This window comes from Petromyzon marinus, chromosome 24 (genome assembly GCF_048934315.1).
Source record: "Petromyzon marinus isolate PM22_M1 ecotype Great Lakes invasive population chromosome 24, UKy_Petmar_22M1.pri1.0, whole genome shotgun sequence".
NCBI classification, from domain to species: Eukaryota; Metazoa; Chordata; class Hyperoartia; order Petromyzontiformes; family Petromyzontidae; genus Petromyzon; species Petromyzon marinus.
Genome location: NC_133690.1, coordinates 17,017,510 through 17,037,543, shown reverse-complemented (window position 1 = coordinate 17,037,543; position 20,034 = coordinate 17,017,510). Strand labels below are relative to the sequence as shown.

Genomic DNA, 20,034 nt, shown 5'->3' with positions numbered 1-20,034 from the left:
CCTTTTGCGTGAGCACATTTATTAAAATGGGAGGGGGGGTGGCGGGATGGGGTTTGGCAACAATTGTTGCACCACGTGCTGTCTGACCACTACAAAAAACAAAATCAACTTCACTATTCAGAAATGTTAATTAAACCAGTTCACATTTGTAATCAAAGTGAAACTAGTGTTTAATTTTAAGTGCGTATCATTTACATACATTTCTAATTCCAGCATGTCAGACAAATGTGCAACAGCTTAATTATTGAATTACATTCAACGTGTTTTATTGTGCGTGTCAGAAAATGCCTGCCAACTTTCCAAAAGACCATTTAAGGAAATGTACCTTTAAAGCAGAGACAAAATCCATAACAAGTGCTATACAGCACGAAATTAGTTTCCAGGTTCTTCATATACCCTGTCAATGCAATAGCGCTTTCAACTTCAAGACATATTTAACATGATCCATGGACCACCAATGGTAAGAAAAAACATTAAAAGCGCATGTTTTTTACATGATGAATAATAGAGGTGGCCTGGTGGCTGGCACTGTTGATGAGAGCCTGGGTTTAACATTAGGCAGTTGCCTGTGATTAAACCAGGTTCTCCAGTGTATTGAACCAATCGATGGTCTCAGCTCAGTCACCAATGACTGCACAAAAGCAAATGTCAATTGGACCACTGAGAATTAAAACATTTCTCTCATTGTCGAGTGGGTGGTACAGTGTAAAGATCAGGGGTCACTTGAAGGAATCGAAAGAGGTTGTATCCTTGAAATCCGCTTCCATGGGCCGTTAACTAACATGAAGAAGGGCTGCACTGCTCTGTGAGATTTCGGAATGAACTCATCATGATGCCGAATGCACAATCGGGATGGAACTGGAGATAAAAAAATATATCCAAAGACAAGTAAACGTGGAGATCTGTACCATACTAGCGTGTAAGGAAAGGTCTGCTTTTACAAGGTAGGCATGTTATTATTACAAAGGTTGCAAACATATTCAAGAATAAATTTTGCTCCAGCAACATCACATCAGCTCCTGCAAGGGTAGGTGGACGGGCGTGCGGATAGACGTACTCGCTCAGCGGAAATAGTTAGGGCAATCGTGCGCGCTGAGCTCCCAGGCCTGCTGGTAAGCCGCCACCACCGTCTCATCCAGCGGGCCCTGCTTGCTCGCCGCCAGGTTCTGCGAGAGCTGCTCGGGAGACGAAGCGCCCAAGATGACGCCGTCGCCAGCCTCTCCCTGCAAAATCGACATCATCATCACAATTAATGGGCAAATGGCCGATAGTAATTTTTTCCACTTTCCTCTGTCTTGTGCAAATATGCTCAAGTGGTGCAACTTCTTTCTGGCACAAAGTTCGCATGTCATCATCAAGCCATTCATTCTCTGTTTAGTCTTCCTCTCTATAAGGTTCCTTCCATTTTTCTGAACAACACACTTAACATTTTTCTGTTGTTGTCCATCCTACATATGTGTCCAAATAGTGCCACTTTTCTTCTAATCACTGCCTGCATCAGGCATCCTTCTATGTAAAACCTTTTTATTCTAATTTGGTCACTCTTTGGGTCCAGCATAGATGCAGTATCCTTCTGCAGCAATACATTTCAAGTGCCAATATATTATCTGTCAGTCGCAAAATTCACAACACGCTATTAATTTGCAGAAACAATCACAAGCTGAGGAGCCTACACTGCGTGTCTATGTTGTGTCTCTGTGTCTGTGTTGTCTCTCTCTGCTTGTGTGTCTGTGTGTATCCGTGTCTGTGTTTTGTCTCTTTATCAAATTTAGTTATTCCTGATGACGACTGCTTGTGTTGCAATCGAAACGTCGTACTCTATTATTTAATTTATTTTCTTTCTACGTGACTAACCGAAAGAACCAAAGAGTAAATTTTGATTTAAAGCTTTCGTGACTACAGTAATTCATATTCTTAGCTCTTTCGGTAAAGTCACGTTGAAGGGAAACAATAAAATAATAAAATATATATAACAATTGTTTCCCTTCAACGTGACTTTACCGAAAGAGCTAAGAATATAAAAAAACAAAGAGTAATTCCTGCAGTCACGAAAGCTTCAAATCAAGTTTACACTGCAAGGGCTTTAAGGAGACAACATGTAGACACACTTTCTGGGTCACTGGTAGGATGGAATGGGCATGTGCCTGGTATCCACAGCCAGCGATAAATATACTGGATGTGGGTGCAGAAATAATTTCCAGGTCACCAACCCGGACAGACCAAACTGAAAAAAGTCCTAAGATCTGCACGCACGCTCAGCCTTGAGTGGTGGTACATCCAGCGCAGGGCGGCCTCCGTCAGTGACACCTTGCCCTCCCCGTAGGCCGCGTTCAGGGCCTCGCGCACCAGATCGATTCCCGCAAAGTGGTGCTTTTTCCAGTACCTGCGAGAGCCAAAAGCACACCATCGTTAAAGTCTCCCACCCACAAAGGTCGGAACATAGCGGGAATGCAAAGATGCATCGATTCACAGAATAGAATATATTATTACGATTGAAATACATCCATCGAAACGTTTGCTTGAGAATCAACTTGGACATTGGCAGAGAAAATGGGAAAAATCTGAAAAAGTATAAGGCGGCATGGAGAAGTACATGCTTGGAATTACACTGAATGGAGAATATACAAGTTAGACATGTTGACTGTTATGAAAAGTGGGTTTTGTGCAGGGCACATCACTTGAAGGGATGACTGCAGGTGCTCGAGACTAATGATGGAGCATAAGCCAAAGGGAAAAAAATATTTACAAAAGAAATTCACCGCGGAGATGATCAATTCCGTTCATGTGCGGTCGCTACATAGATTGTTACATTGCAATACTATGCGAGATGGATATAATGTAGGGAAGCCTTCATCCACATTGGATTATCCATGGCATATGAGGAAAATGCTAATTATATGCGAACATTACATTTAGACTAATAGAGCAAAGAAAATTGCTCAAACAAGACAAAACACACAAGAAAAACAATACTCATGAAGCAAAAAAAACAGAATTGCTACTGCCATGAATCGAGATAACAAATCAAATTGTCAAGGGGGGGGGGGGGGGGTGGGGGAGAGTTACTTATGACATATGTAGAATACAGGCTAAAAGAGATTTCCCCCCAAGTGGCCAAGCGTACCTGTTGCGGTAAGCTTCGGCCCAGTCATTCCCAAAAAACCTCCCTTCTGGCTTCTTCGTGTCCTTGTCCTCGTAGCAATATTTGCCCGTGAGCAGCCCCCCTGGCGCACAAGCGAGATGAGACCAAACCCGACGTTAAACGCCCGAGCACACAAACAAGCATGCCCAGCACGCATATTGTGCTTATTAAATTTGATGTGAAATGCAGTCAACACTTGATTATCCGGGGTAATGGGAGGGGTGCCCATTTACATTGTAATGAGTTTACATGAATCCTGAAGCCACTAGGAGGCGCTACGATCACCACAATGTTGAAGAAAAAACTTCTTGAATAAAATCACAGCCTCGAATTATGAAATTAGTGCCCAAATGTAAGTTCCACAATTTATGTACAATTCTAATTTGAACGTCAGTCACATTTATAGTGACGCAGATCGGAGACGGATAATACTTGGAGGCACTTCTTTATTAAACAAGCACCATTGGGATATATACACATCCTACATGGGTGCACACTATTATAATAAAGACCGTCTATTTGTTCGGCGGCACTACTTGGTTAGAACAGTTAGTGGGCTGTCTGACTACCAGCACCCCGGGATGGTGACGACGATGATATTGAACAGCACGACAGGGATTCCACTTCCTGCAACAGCCCCGAGCTCCCGCTCAGGGATCCCTCTTATACTCCCAGCGTGGCCTTGCTCCACCCCGGCCACGCCCCCCTTCTGGAACCTACTAGTGTTTCCCGGGGCTTCCAGATTAGCCCCTTCTGTGACCTTTCCCCTAGATGTCCCCCTCTCGTATATATCGTGACCTGCTGACGCGAGTACTGCCGTACACCGCAGTTACCCTTTCCCGCCAGCAGCTAGCGCTATACCACTACACATGCGTAACAGCATAATCATTGAGTTATAGCCTAGACTCTTTGCATGTGCATTTCAGTAAATGTCTGCCAACTTTTCAAAAGACAAATCATGAGATATCCTCTTAAAAAGAGGCATAAGCCACAACAAACGTCCCACACATTCTCCACAACCTCGAATCATGACAATTCATGGAGTCGCCGCGCGATGCGAAGGCGTCACATGCTTGGTAAATCTGCGCTGCGTTCACCACCTTCAATGCCTTGCTTAGTCTAACGGAACAGCCTAAGCGCAGGTTGGGACAAGTGCCCACACACCGACGCCCCGCTCGCGCGTACCGGCCAGAGGATTGTAAGCGTAGAAGCGCATGTTGAAGCGCCGCAGGCAGGGCAGCAGCTCGGTCTCCACCTGGCGCGTGCACGCGTTGTACATGCCCTGGTACAGGCTCGGCAGCACCCAGTTGTTGAAGTGGCAAATGTGCCACACCTCGGCCACCTCCCACGACGAGTAGTTGGACAGGCCTAGCTCTTTGAACTTGCCCTGCAGGAGTTAAAGAGGAATGCATTTCATGTCAGGGCAGCACAATAACGCATTTTTTGTTGTTGTTCATTTCATGAAAATCTTTTTACCAAATGTTATCCTGATTTTGCTGTTGGCATCATTTCATGAGATAGTCTTTATTCAGCAGGGCAGTGCAATCCTGAATGTTAGAGAATGGCCAAAGAAGTGGATATCACAGACTTACCTCCGAGATCCCTTCAAGTGACCTTTGGTCCACATAGTAATAATTATCAACACTAGTTTAGACAAACTAAGTGCAGAACCAAATTTAATATGAAGAATTTCACCCCCCTCCACCCGTGAGTCAAACGACTGTGCAATCATGTGCTCAAATACATTTTTAGGTTGTGCACATTTATGCAAAGCACCCTGTGAGTGGATCTGTGTTGGTAGTTATGAAATTCCTGGCCTTGCACTACACCAAGGGCCAGAAGTTAATGTCTACCAATATACACGTTGCGTGCATATCACCCAAATGTAATGCAAATTATATTTGCATCTTGCCACTGTGGTGGCACCACTATGGTGATATGTTAACTACCTCGCCGGGTATATAGGACGTCGTTGGTTCGATCCCGACCCTGACATGTTCTCCCCATGGCCTCGTCGATTTTTCTCCAGGTCCACAGGTTTTCCCCTCCACATTTAAGAGTATTTGGCTGCTATAAATTTCCACGTGATAATATGGCACTTTGTTGAGCTATCATTTGTGGCCAGGTCACTTCTGAAAAAGAGCTATACACTGAGTTGGCTTTACCTGGTCAAATAAAGAAAAGTTTAGTTTTAGTTACAAATGAAACAGATGGCACCGAGTCCAGACTATAGCAAATGTGATGATGGGTGGAGTGGTGTTTAGCAACTCACTAAACAATACACCGGATGTATCACATAGACTCCAACTCTAGGCGACCCACCAATTTCACAGTCTAAACTCTCTGAGCTACAGATCCCAACCACCACTACATCCAACATAACCAATCACCCTCACCTCCCAAGAGGATGGGTCTCTGTCCTTGCCCGAAGGCAGATTGGTCGATCTGTTACCAACGGGACAAACACAGGTCCAACGTCGTACTTGCCCACCCCACCAATTTAAATAGTGGGCTGCCAATTTTCAAACTCTTTACCGCATACTGAATTTAAAGCTAACCAAATAGTTTAACACGTAGGCTTTCGCGACCAATATCATCCATAAGAGGTTTTTTGGGTTAGATCGCGTAAATATATAAATGTGCCGTTTAAACCCGCCACCACACGACACAGCCAACTAGTAAGGGTTGTCATGTAAACAGAACATTAGAGAATCTATCAAAGTTGAAAGAAATAAAAATTATATTAACCGTTTGGATAGCTACCGCCTTAGTGCTGCGTGGAAGCGAATTACCAAATAATACATTTTTTAAATGCATGCCTACAAAGGGCACCATACTTCAATAGGGACTACCGTTGGAACAGCTATTTTAATGTACACAATAGACAGGAAGGACAAGATGAAAGGGCTCACATAATGCACATCCATAATGTGCATTGACTCATTAATTCCCCCCCCCCACTTTGCGCAAGAGCGCAGAAGTGTGGCCACCACATCTACGCCTCTATATAAGGAATGAAACAGACTTCTCCACAAATCTGACTGCCGCCTGATGAAGCTAGTTGTAATTACTGGTGAAACGTCGTACTCAGATTGTAAATGTTGTGGCTTGGCTCTCCAATACACCGGTGTGCTGTACTCGTGACGAATTGGCCACGTTCTGTTTACGTGACAACCCTTACTAGTTGGCTGTGTCGGGTGGTGGCGGATTTAACGAAACATTTATATATATACGCGATCTAACCCAAAACACCTCTGCTAACCAAACAGGTTCACAAAACGTAATATATGTGTATAGTCAGCAATTAGTTGCTACGTGGCAGGTGACGGCCGTGCCTCCTGGTGGAGTGCGTGGCAGCCGGCGAGCGTCTCCTCTAGCGGCGTGTTGTGGTCGGGCGCGTGCAGATAGAACACATCCGCTGAGGAGCGACGCAGGCGCTGCAGGGACGTGCTGAGCTGAACGCGCAGGCTGTCAGCTTTCAGGGTGTTGGTGCCCCATGGGTTCGCCTTGGTGTCCACGCTCACTGAATGCCAGAAAGACACAACGAGCATACACACTGATAATAATAGGAAGCCGCTGGAACTATGCACTTTTGAAAACTCATTTCTTTATAAATGCTTTTTGTGTTTAGTTTATTGACCTTCCCCCACACTTCCAATAAGCGTGATTGGCTACATATGGTGCAAAAGAAGTTTAACATGCATACACCGAGGATAAAACAGGTATTAATAAAACTCTGTTCAATGTCTGCACTTATTCTTGTTATGAAGGATGCCTGGGTGACTCTCCTTCACTTTTGTCTGTGGAAGACCTCCTCCCTCCCTCCCTTGTTGTCACCTGAGCCACTTTCATGTTCTCCTTCCATCTCATCTTCAGTCTTCCTCAGCCTCTTTTTCCAATCTAATTTTAAGAACTCTGAAAATGTTTACCTCCTCACTCTGCACCACAGGGCCATATGCTCTCAGTCCTGCTTTCGCTTTGTCAACAATACTTCGTATCCCCAGGTATTTTCTGATGCCTCCACATATAAATAAACATTTTCAGTCCAATTTTGTCTCTCCAGACCAATATTGTCCAGCAGCATTTGTTTAAACAAGAAAACTCTGGACTTGTTTAGACCTTCTGGGTATGATCAGCACAGTCACATTTGTTAAACAAATGCTGTAGGATTTTCAGATGTTATTGGCAAGGTCACTGAATATAAACTATGGGATCCCCTTCGTGAAAAGCAAAACTTTACAAAAACTCATGGGTAAATGGCGTAAAATGTTGAAATGAAACATACATTTTTCAACATTTAATTATTTGGCAGCAAAACATTTTTAAATTTGAACAATCATTTATGTTTTCACATCCACATGGAAGAAATGAAGGTGTGGGGGCACTCAGGGCAGTTACCGACCTTGGTTCTCAAACGTCCCGCCGGTGCCGCAGAGAGTGCCCAGGATCTCCTCGGAGCGCCCGCCCGCATACATGAGTGCTGTGTCCAGGTGCCGGTGCCCACCGGCCGCGAAGAGCCGCGTCATCTCACGACTCATGGCCTCGTCGGCCCGCCGACCCATCTCCATGGTTCCCAGCACTGTGCGCGGCAGTGTGGCCACGCGACCTGCCATGGCTCCTGTAGCGGAACATATGAGCTTGATTGTTGTCATATATAGATTGTTGTCATATATATGAGATTGTTGTCATATATATGACAACAATCATAAATCACCCCTTATCTCTGTCTATGTGGGTGGGGGGTCATTATTAGCAGCATATCCTTCTCATGGAAACCCTATAGGCAAAGCTCATGTATTCTCACATATTGTATTCACAAATACAATGAGTCAAGTATTATTTTTCAAGTCATTGTACAAATGAAAATGTAACACCAAGTTGTTGTGGTAATACGTGATCGAATATTACTGTTCAAGCCACAGTGTGATTGTGGCCATACAGACCGAACTACGGATCATGTAGCAAGCCATTGTATTCTGCACTCCTTCAAGGGAGGAATTGAAAAAAAACCACACGAATTCTCTCCTGAAGCCCTCTCGTCGTGGCCAGCAGACCTCGACATTGCCATTTAGCTCCCAAAACATATTGCTGCAACATGCAAGAATATAAGACTGTCCGTAGAAACTTTTTTTTGTAATGTGGTACAATGTGTTTTGCAACGTTACACATTAAATGTTGCATAATAAACATCACCAAAATGGGTCATACTCCTGTCGCACAACGTTGGCAAAGGCTTTCTCTGAAAGGGCCACGTAATTTGACAATACAGTTTTTTTTATTTAAAGATTTCGTGACTGCAGTAATTCATATTCTTAGCTCTTTCGGTAAAGTCACGTTGAAGGGAAACAATAAAATAATAAAATGTGTCGGTTTGCAAACCGACACACCTGATGACGACCATTTGTGTTATGGTCGAAACGTCGTGAGAATTTGTATTGTTTTATATATATTTTAATATTTTATTGTTTCCCTTCAACGTGACTTTACCGAAAGAGCTAAGAATATGAAATACAGTTTGGCTTTATACAGCGCCTGAATGCGACCACACCTACTGTGATGTTGCCTTACTGTGGGTCTATGAGCACTGCACCAGTGCACTATTTCTATTCTCGCCCACGGGAATATCTTCAGGATCGAGATGCTAATGTCCAGCTGTGCTCGCCGCGACGAAGAGGGCTTCAGGCGAGAGGAAGTTCGTGTAGTTTAGCTATTCCTCCTCTGATGTACATACCTGTCAACCCCTTATTAGTGCCCTACCTTATTACAGACCAATTCAGACCTTATTGGTCACCCCGTGCCTTTATAAATCTCAAGGTTCATCCTCCACAAACAAATAGAAAAACATTTTATCATTGGTTCTTTCGGTAAAGTCACGTAGAAGGGAAATAATACAAATATAACAATAAAATTATCACGACGTTTCGATTGCAACACAAGCAATCATCATCAGGTGTGAAAACCACAGCAATATTTTTTTTTAAAGTCGCGGTTATTTATTATTTCCCTTCTACTTGACTTTACCGAAAGAACCAAGACCAAGAATACGCGTAGCTTTTCAACTCCTCCGTTGAAGGAGTTCAGAATAAAGTGGTTTACTACATGGGCCATAGTTTGGTTTGCATGGCCACAGTCTGGTAGTTCGTGCAGGTTTTCCTATCATCCCACCTTCCTCTGTTGAGTGAACGCGGGCTTAGTGGCTCGAGAGCACGGAACACCACAAATCTCGGGGCAAGTGGTCCAAAGGTCGCCGCTTCTTGCCGATATTACTTCGCCATTCGCCGCATCGTTACAAATTCTCACCGCCACCAAACCGCAAGTGAAAACCACCTTTTAACTCGCCGTCTTACTTACACCGCCGAGGTTATATCGCGAAACGTCGCGCAAAGACTTTAATAAGCACAGCGCTCAGTCAAAGACGCGCGTCCAGCCACAGCGTTGATTCAAATCGTTACATTGGAAGCGTGCAATTCATTGCGAACGCGGCCGGTGCTCGGGCGGTAAACGTTTAGCGCGGATTTAAGCACTCGTCTAAATGTGCACGAACGAATGAATAATACAAGTTTTAAAGCGTCGTAAAATAAAAGTTTAAAATCGAACCTCTCAGTTGCGGCCTGCAACGTTGCACCCACGCAGATGAAATCGATTGTAGCGATTCACTTTATGACAAAAAGAGAGATTCTGTAATCGATACGTAACCATCTGTCGACTCCGTCTCGCTTATTCTGTCTCGTTCTCACTACTCTGTTAGACTCAGCCTAACGCTTGTGCTGGATACATGAACGTAAGTGAATTGTAAATAATCGATAGTGACACACATGGTTCGTCGATTCGCGAGACAATTAATAAAATTGTGATACGAATCGTTCGCGCGCGTCGACGAGTTATTGGATATTATTGGCTTGCTCTTGCGCACGTGACTCTCCTTGAATAAATTATGTATTTTGTCACCTTTAAGCTGGCTGGTCAATTATCCCTCAAATACCATATATGGCGATAACTAACATAATATATCCACAATCTAACGTGACGCAAGTTCCTGTCTACCACCATATATGGTAATTAATTAACATAATATATCCCGAATGGGCGGCCTCTTGCACCACGTTAACATAATAAATTTCCCGCTGTTTAATTTATGCGTGACGTCATTTCCGCCTCCCTCTTTCCCCGTACCGCGCCATCATGGGTCGCATGCACGCTCCCGGGTAAGCTCCGCGACACCGCCCGACGCGGCCAATTCCCAGCCGTACAAACACTCGCACACACGTTAAAACATTCTTTATTCACTCACGGTAATGACCGACAGTGAGGAAACGGGTATTGTTAATGTCTTAATTTGGTGTTTAAAGCGGCTACAATGCGGCCTAGTGCAGGCTCTTATCATGGCCGGCGGCGATGGAGGCCTAGCGTGGCTGTTACACATTTTACATTTAATTAAATGTAATAAAATACATGCGTGCGAAGTTGTCTTTGCATTCTAGCTCGCAGGGCGCTTTCCTTTGTTCCCGATTCTTGCTGTGCCTCGGCGCTGCTCACGCGGTCGGTGTGGAACGATCGACTAGGCTTCCACATGGGCGCTTCTTAGGTTTCATTAGCACACGCTGACACGCGGCTATACTCTGTTAATGTAAAAGTGTAACCAAAGTGCCTCACGAAAGACCGAATTGAGGTAGCTTACAACGATATACCTTTTGAGACGTCGCGGTTTTTATCTACTTTTGGGGGTTATTCGACCATACTTCACGCTGGTTCGGGGAGAGGCCCTCGTCTCGCGATTGGGATTGACAGAGAGATGGTGCTTGCTCACCTTTTAGCTTTACGTATTGCACTCAATCATAAGCAGATCGACGAGCGCGCTTGAGCCCAACATCTTTCCGATGGAGACCTGGTGGGGGTGGGGTGGTGGTTTTATTGAACCAGGTTATAAGCCCGAGATTCACATCAAAATTTTCCAAGTATTAGCGTTTTCAGGTTACGGTGTATAAATAACTCGGACGAGAACAAAAAGATGCACAGTCCATGTGCAATACTTTTGTATATCCTCACAATGATCCCACTGTGGGATAATTTATATTTTAAACGAGACTGGGTTGCATACAAAGTACATGGGGCGCGTGTGTAGTGAAGCCAGGTAGTTAATGAGCACGAAACAAGATGAATCCTGGACTGCTGCAATAAAGAATCCTAGCTTGGTACGGATTGCTATCGTAAAGTATGATGGACTGTGGTATGTGTTAATTTTGGTCCTTAATCTCGTACGTCCTAATATACTGATGTGCGATGAACATTGCACTGATGCATAAAGATGAAATGTTAGTCTCGCGTTTGGTGAGCAAATATGATGTACACTGCATGAGTGCATGATATAAAAAGGTCTGGCATACAATGAACATTGGCTTATTACTAAAGTTACTGTTGCATGGTTAACACAAGTTCTAAATGAATTTTGTAAAGAATTACAAAACCTTTGCGGTCCCAAACAACTAAAATATCAATCCAGTTAAAATAATGCACAATTCCATCCCTATTGAACGTTTAGCTCCATACTGCCGAGCTCCAAAATTAGTATTGTGAACGGAGTTGATTTCTTATTAGTCGCATCTCCTTTATCAAGCCACAGTTTAATGAGCATTTCCCCCACACCATGTTGGTCCATGGGTTTGTTAGACCATACTTCACACGACGCTGGTCAGTGCTGTTGCTGAAAAAGGGGTGGGGGGCGGTTCAGGTTAAGTGCTGATATCATTTGCCACTGATGTTAGCCCTGACTGGAAAAAAACTCGGTCGTCAGATTAATCGTGCCATTTGTTAACCCCACTGCGCCACTTCTCCACAGCGTTCAGGCAAGTCATTAACTTAATCTCTGATCCACTGCTTTCTGAAGCCTTCACCAGCTCATAAGCCCTCGATAGAGCTGAATAACTTTCAGTTGGAGTACCATTTCTTAAGAACTAAAATTATGGATATAATTAAATGTTTGTGATAGAGCACCCTTCGTGCAAGGGCATCTAAGCGCTTTACATACGATACATTTTTTTATTGAAGTTGATAAATGCAAATTTCAGAATGGGTCAGAATAGCTTAGGAGATGTGAAGTGCCAGTTAAAAAATATGCACTTTCTAAACGTGTTCATAATTTTACAATTACATAATATCTTGCAACACTTTGACTTGTCACTTAGTCCAATATTAACACTATTGAACACATATTTACAAAGTCAAATAGTGTGTCACCACCTTTCTGTTCTCACCCATGCCAATTGCAGTCCAGGGTGGAAGAGGTAGTTTTTGTGTTGGTGACCACAGCTAAACCTGATGATTGGTTATTGTAAAATGCTTTTTTTCCGAAGGGCAGCAGAAGGGTGGTGGTAACCTTACCTGGCAGACACTAATGCTCACGCTTGACCATGTCGTGTTGTCTGCAGAAAGGGCCTGTCTCAGTCAGCGCTGCCCTATCGCCGGAGTGTGCCAACAGTAAGTCACACAGTGTCCAATGTCCGGGAATTGCCCCCTAAAACATTACATACACACCGGATATATTTTTTCCTCAATAACGTGGGTGGATATACTCTACTTTGTCCTACATATAACAGCGTTTTTGGGAAGGACCACTAAAAATTGAGACATTTGAAAATCCCACTCCGGAAGATCAAAATTGAACACCGAGCAAAGCAATTCAATTTAACGACACAAACGGTCTGCTCGCAAAAAGCAGGAAAGCACAAATCTTTCCTTGGGATAGATGTCATGTGGCCATCACATTGCAATTATAATGCTGTCAGCCTTGCCAAAGCTCCTAGCTCGCTTAGCTGAGCTGTGGCTGGATTGTTCAGACCACCCGACTAAACAGAGAGTAAAAGATGTGGCTGTCTCAACAGGGTGATATTATAGTTGAATCTCCACGATATGCAGACATGTCTCGAGCCACGCAGTCCCAATTTAGTATGGTGCTCTTAAGTACAGTACCATTGGATTGTGTTGCAGATTTGTAATTTGTATTTTTTTACCTTTTATATTGCCTTTAATTTTTGTTTATGAATAGCATTACAAGCTGTGATTGAGCTAAACTTGGTCTTCATGGAAATAGGGTTTTGATAAAAGAAATATATAGATACACCAGGGCACGCAACCTCTTTTATTGTCTGGTATTTCGAGGCTGCATTATTATGCTGACACTTAATGCACATTCCCTGATGAGCTACTTTGTATCAACAGTGGCTCAAGCTGACTTCCGATGACGTCAAGGAGCAGATCTTTAAGTTGGCCAAGAAGGGCCTCACGCCATCTCAGATCGGTGAGCCCATCCAGTGCAATTGATCGTACAACCATTTTCACCACTGTATCCCGGAACACTTGCTGCAATGATGATAGAAGTAATTTTCATATATGCTGATTGTTTTTCCACGAGTGAGTTTTGACTTTGTTTTCTTTTAATAATGTTTTCCCTGTGGCACTTTGCAATGTGTGGGAGGATATGGCCTTCTTTAGAATATGCACAGGCAGTTTGAAGGCTGAAGATTGACCGGTCCTTAACCCCTAACCCCGCAAGTTGGTTCACCGTGATGATTGAGTTCCATATCATTCGTAGTTTCCACCAGAAAGGCATCATCGCCTCATGTTGGCAAACACCTTCCTTGGATGTCTGAGTGAACCAAACCCACAGATGAACATAAGATAAAACATTTTTCTTGATAATGCTTTGGCAATGGTACAGAAGCAGATGTTACAACACATTTGTAAATAACACTGTGCTTGACAAAAAAAATCTAATACATGACATGGGACAATAGCCCTTTATAGCAGACAGGTCACAGATTGAGAGAAAATTATATAAGACTGCGCAGAAGTAATGTAAAATCCTTGCACATCATGTAATGACACACATGAATCTGATACTTAAATAACTTTTGACATGCCAAAACACTTATATTAATTATTAAGGCTTTGCGTAGTCGTTTGATTCAATAATTGATTTACCTTTGTCTAATTGGTTATGATTTTCTGTACCCCAATTGTATAGTTTTACTAACTCCATGAGCCTGAAGGTAACACTTATAATTTTCATTGAAAATTTATGTTATCAGACAAATGTATGTATTTATCATTCACGTAAAAATGATTTGCTACAAACCTTGAATCAGCATTGCAGTAGCGCACAACTGTTGTACATATTTCCAGGTTGTGTATTCCAAAAAGTTTAGTTTTCTCACATTTTATATGTACGGCCTTTTGTCAATGCCCTGCTTTATTGGGGGAGGGTGGAGTGGGGCTTATCGTAACCCGACGTCATGCTGGGTGTTGCGGGTTTGAAGGAAGCTTAAATATATGAGCAAAGGAAATAAATACTCTTTGGTTCTTTCGGCCAAGTCACGTAGGTAGAAAAATAATATATTATGTTATATATTTTTTTTATTTTTCTACCTACGTGACTTTACCAAAAGAACCAAAGAGTATGGATTCCTGCAGTCACGAAAGCTTCAAATCTGAAAGGAAATAAAGTAAAACAATGGCATTTGCCACTCTGCCCTCTGCTGCCCCACCACATATGGCCACGAAATTTTTTCCACCCCCAATTCTCTCAGAAAGATGTGTCAAGACCCGTAAGGTGAAGTTCTCGAATTAATGGCACTGGGCATCCACGCCGCTGACAAACGTGCCTCTCTTCTCCCCGCCTGTGGCAATCAGGCGTGATCCTCAGGGACTCGCACGGAGTGGCCCAGGTGCGCTTCGTCACTGGCAACAAAATCCTGCGAATCCTCAAGTCGAAGGGCCTGGCCCCTGACCTCCCCGAGGACCTGTACCATCTCATTAAGAAGGCCGTGGCCGTGCGCAAGCATCTGGAGCGCAGCCGCAAGGTGCGTCGTGTGGGAGAATGCACCGGCTGCTTGCGCTAGCACCTGGCGAAGGAGGTGGTGTTTTACTTTGTGGGGGTGGGGAACCTACATCCCACCCTCTGAGACTTAATGTCACGTGGCCACATGAATGCCTGTCACTCCTCAGTAGCCCACAAAGGATATTTGTTTGTCACTGCAACCATCTCGGCAGCACTGATGGGGTAGTAAAGGAAAATATTGTGACCTCACAATACTTTCTAATTTCAGCACTCTTGTTAATATAAGGGCCGCATTATACTCGTCGACATGCACATTATTTATTGCTTAATTGTCTCACACCAATTTAGTTGTAATTGTGGTCTGCCAAGGGTTATTTAAGTTCCTTTTCAGCCCTTGTTAAGGAATAGGTTCCTCCATACCTTGCACTATTGGCAAGGTATACCACTCAGATTCGTGGAGTGAATCTGAGTGGCATTTTCGTGCCACTCGGATTCAACCACAGTGGGAGTCTGGTTGTCAGAGCAGCACCTCCCTTCCGTGTCTGCGTGTGCCACAGATTTCTGTTAATGACAATGAAAGTGGAAGTATTCATCTTGGTTCTTTCGGTAAAGTCACGTAGAATAGAAATAAAATAATAATAAAACTTTTTATTTTTATTCTTTTATTTTATTTCCATTCTACGTGACTTTACCGAAAGAACCAAGAAGATGAATCCCTGCAGTCACGAAAGTTTTAAATCGAAAGTGGAAGTATTGTTTAAAAAAACTGCACATTTTCGAGCAGTGACGATTAAGCTTCCTTTGACGAGTTTATTTTACACACACTTCTTTGGCTGTAACAGTGAAACGTTGTGTTGATCTCAATGCCGTGCCCGTGTGTGCAAATGCATGTTGGCGCATGCATGTGATGTGTGTATGTGCTATGCAGGATAAGGATGGCAAGTTCCGGCTGATTCTGATTGAAAGCAGGATCCACAGGCTGGCACGCTATTACAAAACCAAGCGTGTTCTGCCGCCCAACTGGAAGTAGTAAGTATTTTTTTTTTACTTTTGTGGCCTGTTGGTTTCTGGTAACCACTCAAAAAGGTGTGATCTTTAACACATTCCTGCGGAGGGAGCTAGTAGGAGCGTTGGGTTGCTCGGTCAATGGCCAGGGTCAACGGCGGCATGGTGTATTCCGCAAATATGCCCGACTGTGAGGGCGGGCTTGGCGGCTTATAATGTAGAGATTGAGAGCGGCCGCATACTCCAAACGCATGTTGTTGATTCTCCACGTGGAGGGAAAAATGTCGTGAAGATGGCCGGACGTGGTTGGTGGCCACCCACCCCCTCGTGTGTGCCGTGGCCGCCTTCCCCACCCAGCCCCTCCCCACCCTCCTCTCTCCACCCAGCTCCACCCCTCCCCACCCCTCCCATTTTTGGATGCACGACGGACGGACACAATAATCCCCTGTGGGCTGGTGGTACCAGGAGGTTCCTACCAGTATCGTTCATATATCATGCTGTCCTTTGCTTGAAAGGCATAGATGGTATTGAAACAAAAACCACATTGATACTGATAGTCATGCCACCCTAATTCATTTCCCACCATTTGCAATAGCATAGCAACTAAAAATAAACCAATGACCATTCCAGTGCATGTCCTTTTTTGTAAGTCCAATCAGATTAAACACGATGCGGTTCATGGGGGGGGATGAATTGATTACACGAAAGTGGTCAGTGTGTGTTGGTGAAGACCCATAGCATGTACCCAGGGTGCCATAGTGGCGAGATGTTAACTACCTCACCTGGTATGCTGGAATGTAGGAGGTTGTGGGTTCGATCCTGACCCTGGGGCCTGTATATTTGAAGTTTGCATGTTTTCCCCGTGGTCAAATGGATTTTTCTCCAGGTCCTCCGGTTTTTCCCTCTACATTTAGAAACATGCGTTTTAGAGTATTTGGCTGCTATAAATTTCCACATGATAAGCCACTTCGTTGAGCTATCATTTGTGGCCAGATCGCTTCTGAAAAAGAGTTTTATATAGCTCGGTGGGCCTTACATGGTAAAATTAAAATAGGTTAGAAACACAAGTATCGAAGTACATTACTAACAGTTTAGAAGTAGATTCAAGAGCCGAATGGCTCACAGGGTTATACCAAATAAATGAACTAACTTAGAGTTTATATAGTTTTAAGTGGTACATTACAATTACACCACGTATTTGCAATTGACGAAAGAGTTGTTTCTGTGTTGACCTATTTGCCCTTTTTTTTCTCCACAGTGAGTCATCCACGGCTTCTGCTCTGGTCGCCTGAGTCAGGAATTTGTTTCAATAAAGCATTTGGCTCACAAGATCACACCATCTCGCGTCCTTGACCTGTTTCTGTGTGCACTCATGTATGAAAGAAACTTGCGCATTAAGTGTGTTGTATTGTCACTTGTCATTTTGACTGCTTTTATTTTAGCGACATGGAATGTGCAGGTTTTCTTAAGCTTGGCTCTCACCCTCCACAGTTGCAGCTGCCAGCCAGTACTTGCCCCTGACAAGTAACATAGCTTTGCCCATTTACCACCGTGTATCAATTTTACATAAAAAAAAATCTCGTTTGGTCCTGTTTAAAAGCATAAGTGTTGGCATTTCATTGCCACGAAGAAAAATCCAATGTTTGCACGTAGTAAAACAAACCTTGTTATGATTATGGTCAGGTGTGTTGGTGCCAGTTTTGTTCAGGCTTGCATGCGTGTAACAGGGCACGGTGCACTCTGACTTGTCAAAAACCCAACCCACAATTGTTCACTGCCAGTTTTCGGGTAAGTGACTTGAATTGAATTGCAGTTCTAGGTTTCGGGTCGACCAAGTTAAACATTTACCATTTTAGTGTGTACTAATTCCAACTCGGGTGCTGAAATGTTATCTCCCTAAGCTGGTATGCAGGAGGGCATGGGTTTGATCCCGACCCTGACGAGCCTGTATATTTTGAGTTTGCATGTTCTCTCTGTGGACGTTTCTCCAGATCTGGTTTTTCCCTCCACATTTGGAAACATGCTTTAAAATTACGTTTTCTATACATTTCCACCTGACATCCACTAAGTTGAGCTATCATTTGTGGCAAAGTCGCTTCTGAAGATCCAATTGCTCAGTGAGCTTTACCTGGAAAATAAAATACAGTAGAACCTCGGAGATCGAACGCCCCAGAACTCGAACAATTCGCTGAGCGAACAAAATTTTCGACCATTTTTTTTGCCCCGGACAACGAACAAAAGTTTGGAGGTCGAACAACTGGAAAGAAACTATGGGCCGAGACGCGTAGCCAGGGTGACCGAGACACAAAGGCGGATGACCCAGTTTAAGCGTAGCTCTCGTCCTTTATCACTGTAAAGTTCCTGCCCCCCAATACGACTCCTCACATCCAGCCCATGGACCAACAGGTAATTTCCAACTTTAAAAACTCTATACACGAAAGCCCTTCTTCAAAGGTGGCAAAATGGGCCGAGTTACACAAATTTGTAGAAAAATATACAGAACGCACTAACCAGCAGAGCAGGCGATTTTTATAATAATGCATTGAGTCATTTCAGAAACATCTTAAAACGGAGGCAGAAACCTCTCGATCAGTTTTTAGTAAAAAGGCCCTCAAGTGAATTTGCTAGAAAAAAGGCAAAGAAAAGAACCCCAGAAGGGCAGTTACCCAACGTGTTTATGGAGGGGGACTCCCCCATCCAAGCAACACTGACACCACCTTCCACTCAAGCCATCCACTCTCCTTACTATAGGTAAAGTGAAGTTCAATGTTCATTCTATTATAACTTTCATGTACTGTATTTTTGTATTGTAAACTTTGTGTAAAAATGGCCCATAATAGCATCCTTGGGTGGGGAACCAATTAATGCTATTTCCATTCATTCTCATGGGGAAAATTGATTCGGTGTTTGAACAAATAGGTGTTTGAACACGGTTTTGTAACGAATTAAGTTCGATCTCCGAGGTACCACTTTAGTTAAGATGACTGATGGTGGCTTTGGCTGCAGTATCACAACCAGCCGTTTCCTGTAGAAAAGGCCCAATCTATTGACATTTTATTTACTATCTTTGTGAGAGGCCAAGAGGTAGATTGAACACCGTCAAATGTTATTGGAACTGAAATTCCTCATCTGGTTACAGTGTAAAAGCCTCTGTACAATATTAATCTCATCTTGAATCCAACGGACTGCGGTTATGTGCTTTAAACAGCAAGGACCACCTTTTAAAAAAAAATGAGTGTCAGTGTGGACAATATAAACAATCACTGTAAAATGTGGAACATTTCTACAATATGGTAGAACCCGGAGCAGCAATGCTATTTGAAAATGTCCGGAGACCATCTGGGGACATTTTTTAAGTAAGAGACATCGGTCTTCATACCCAATGAACCGTGATGCAGTGGGTTTGATTTCTTGATCCAACACCGATTCGCTCACTATCGGTCCCGTAGCCTCATCCTGTATCGCATCTACCGTGGTAACTTTCTGTGAACGTCTCGACATGAGACCACCCACGTTGACTGTATTCCAAACGATTTCGTCCCGTACATAGTGTTCAACTAGCATAACCCCTATTGTGTTCAACTAGTATGACGCGTCCTGTGTTCATCCATAGAGGTTTTTGGGTCCGCGTAATGTGTCAAAACCCGCCACCACCCGACACAGCCAACTAGTAAGGGTTGTCACGTAAACAGAATGTGCCAATTCGTCACTAGTACAGCACACCGGTGAGTTGGAGAGCCAAGCCACAATATTTAGAACCTTGAGTACGACGTTTCGCCAGTAATCACAACCAGCTTCATGTGTTCAACTAGCATAAGTCATAACATCTATTTGCATCTACTCAGGCACTGCTCGGTCCCATGCAGAAACGTATTATAAAGCGATTACACACATCAGCTATTTTTATTTTATCGGGGCCCACTTTTTCATAAGCTACCTGGCCACAAGAGATAGCTCAACGAAGTGGCTTATTGCGTGGAATTTTTTTTAGCAGCCAAATATTTTAAACGCATGTTGATTCCAAATGTGGAGGGAAAAACCGGAGGACCCGGAG

The 20,034-nt window shown here is 43.6% G+C and overlaps 2 protein-coding genes and 1 non-coding gene across 4 annotated transcripts; 2 read left to right on the top strand and 1 right to left on the bottom strand.

Moving 5' to 3' along the window:
* Positions 1–2: 2 nt before the first annotated feature.
* On the bottom strand, positions 3–9,998 carry LOC116945635 (aflatoxin B1 aldehyde reductase member 4-like). Of its 2 annotated transcripts, none has more exons than XM_032960136.2 (7): positions 9,740–9,998; positions 7,545–7,760; positions 6,478–6,665; positions 4,328–4,529; positions 3,125–3,224; positions 2,254–2,383; positions 3–1,223 (listed from the first exon to the last, which is right to left on the bottom strand). In XM_032960136.2, the coding sequence occupies exons 2-7, from the start codon at positions 7,753–7,755 to the stop codon at positions 1,062–1,064; spliced, it is 993 nt and encodes a 330-aa protein (XP_032816027.2). In that variant the 5' UTR covers positions 7,756–7,760; positions 9,740–9,998; the 3' UTR covers positions 3–1,061. The 2 variants fall into 2 exon arrangements, with proteins under 2 accessions (XP_032816027.2, XP_032816029.2); XM_032960138.2 differs by lacking the exon at positions 9,740–9,998 and adding an exon at positions 9,308–9,733.
* A 224-nt stretch (positions 9,999–10,222) lies between these two features.
* RPS13 (ribosomal protein S13) lies at positions 10,223–17,316 on the top strand. Its single transcript, XM_032960139.2, has 6 exons — positions 10,223–10,347; positions 12,568–12,616; positions 13,358–13,436; positions 14,828–14,997; positions 15,904–16,004; positions 17,239–17,316. The coding sequence occupies exons 1-6, from the start codon at positions 10,325–10,327 to the stop codon at positions 17,270–17,272; spliced, it is 456 nt and encodes a 151-aa protein (XP_032816030.1). The 5' UTR covers positions 10,223–10,324; the 3' UTR covers positions 17,273–17,316.
* On the top strand, positions 13,697–13,792 carry LOC116945682 (small nucleolar RNA SNORD14). The gene has a single exon (XR_004403358.1). It is a non-coding gene; the product is annotated as a small nucleolar RNA SNORD14 (small nucleolar RNA).
* Positions 17,317–20,034: the final 2,718 nt, after the last annotated feature.

Coding starts and splice junctions, on each gene's coding strand:
- LOC116945635 (XM_032960136.2), bottom strand. CDS start 7,755: ATGGCAGGTCGCGTGGCCACACTGCCGCGCACAGTGCTGGGAACCATG. Junction 2,384..3,124: donor GCCGAAGCTTACCGCAACAG/GTACGCTTGGCC, acceptor TGGCTCTCGCAG/GTACTGGAAAAAGCACCACT. Junction 1,224..2,253: donor ACCACCACTCAAGGCTGAGC/GTGCGTGCAGAT, acceptor TCGATTTTGCAG/GGAGAGGCTGGCGACGGCGT.
- RPS13 (XM_032960139.2), top strand. CDS start 10,325: ATGGGTCGCATGCACGCTCCCGG. Junction 10,348..12,567: donor GGTCGCATGCACGCTCCCGG/GTAAGCTCCGCG, acceptor TGTTGTCTGCAG/AAAGGGCCTGTCTCAGTCAG. Junction 14,998..15,903: donor ATCTGGAGCGCAGCCGCAAG/GTGCGTCGTGTG, acceptor TGTGCTATGCAG/GATAAGGATGGCAAGTTCCG.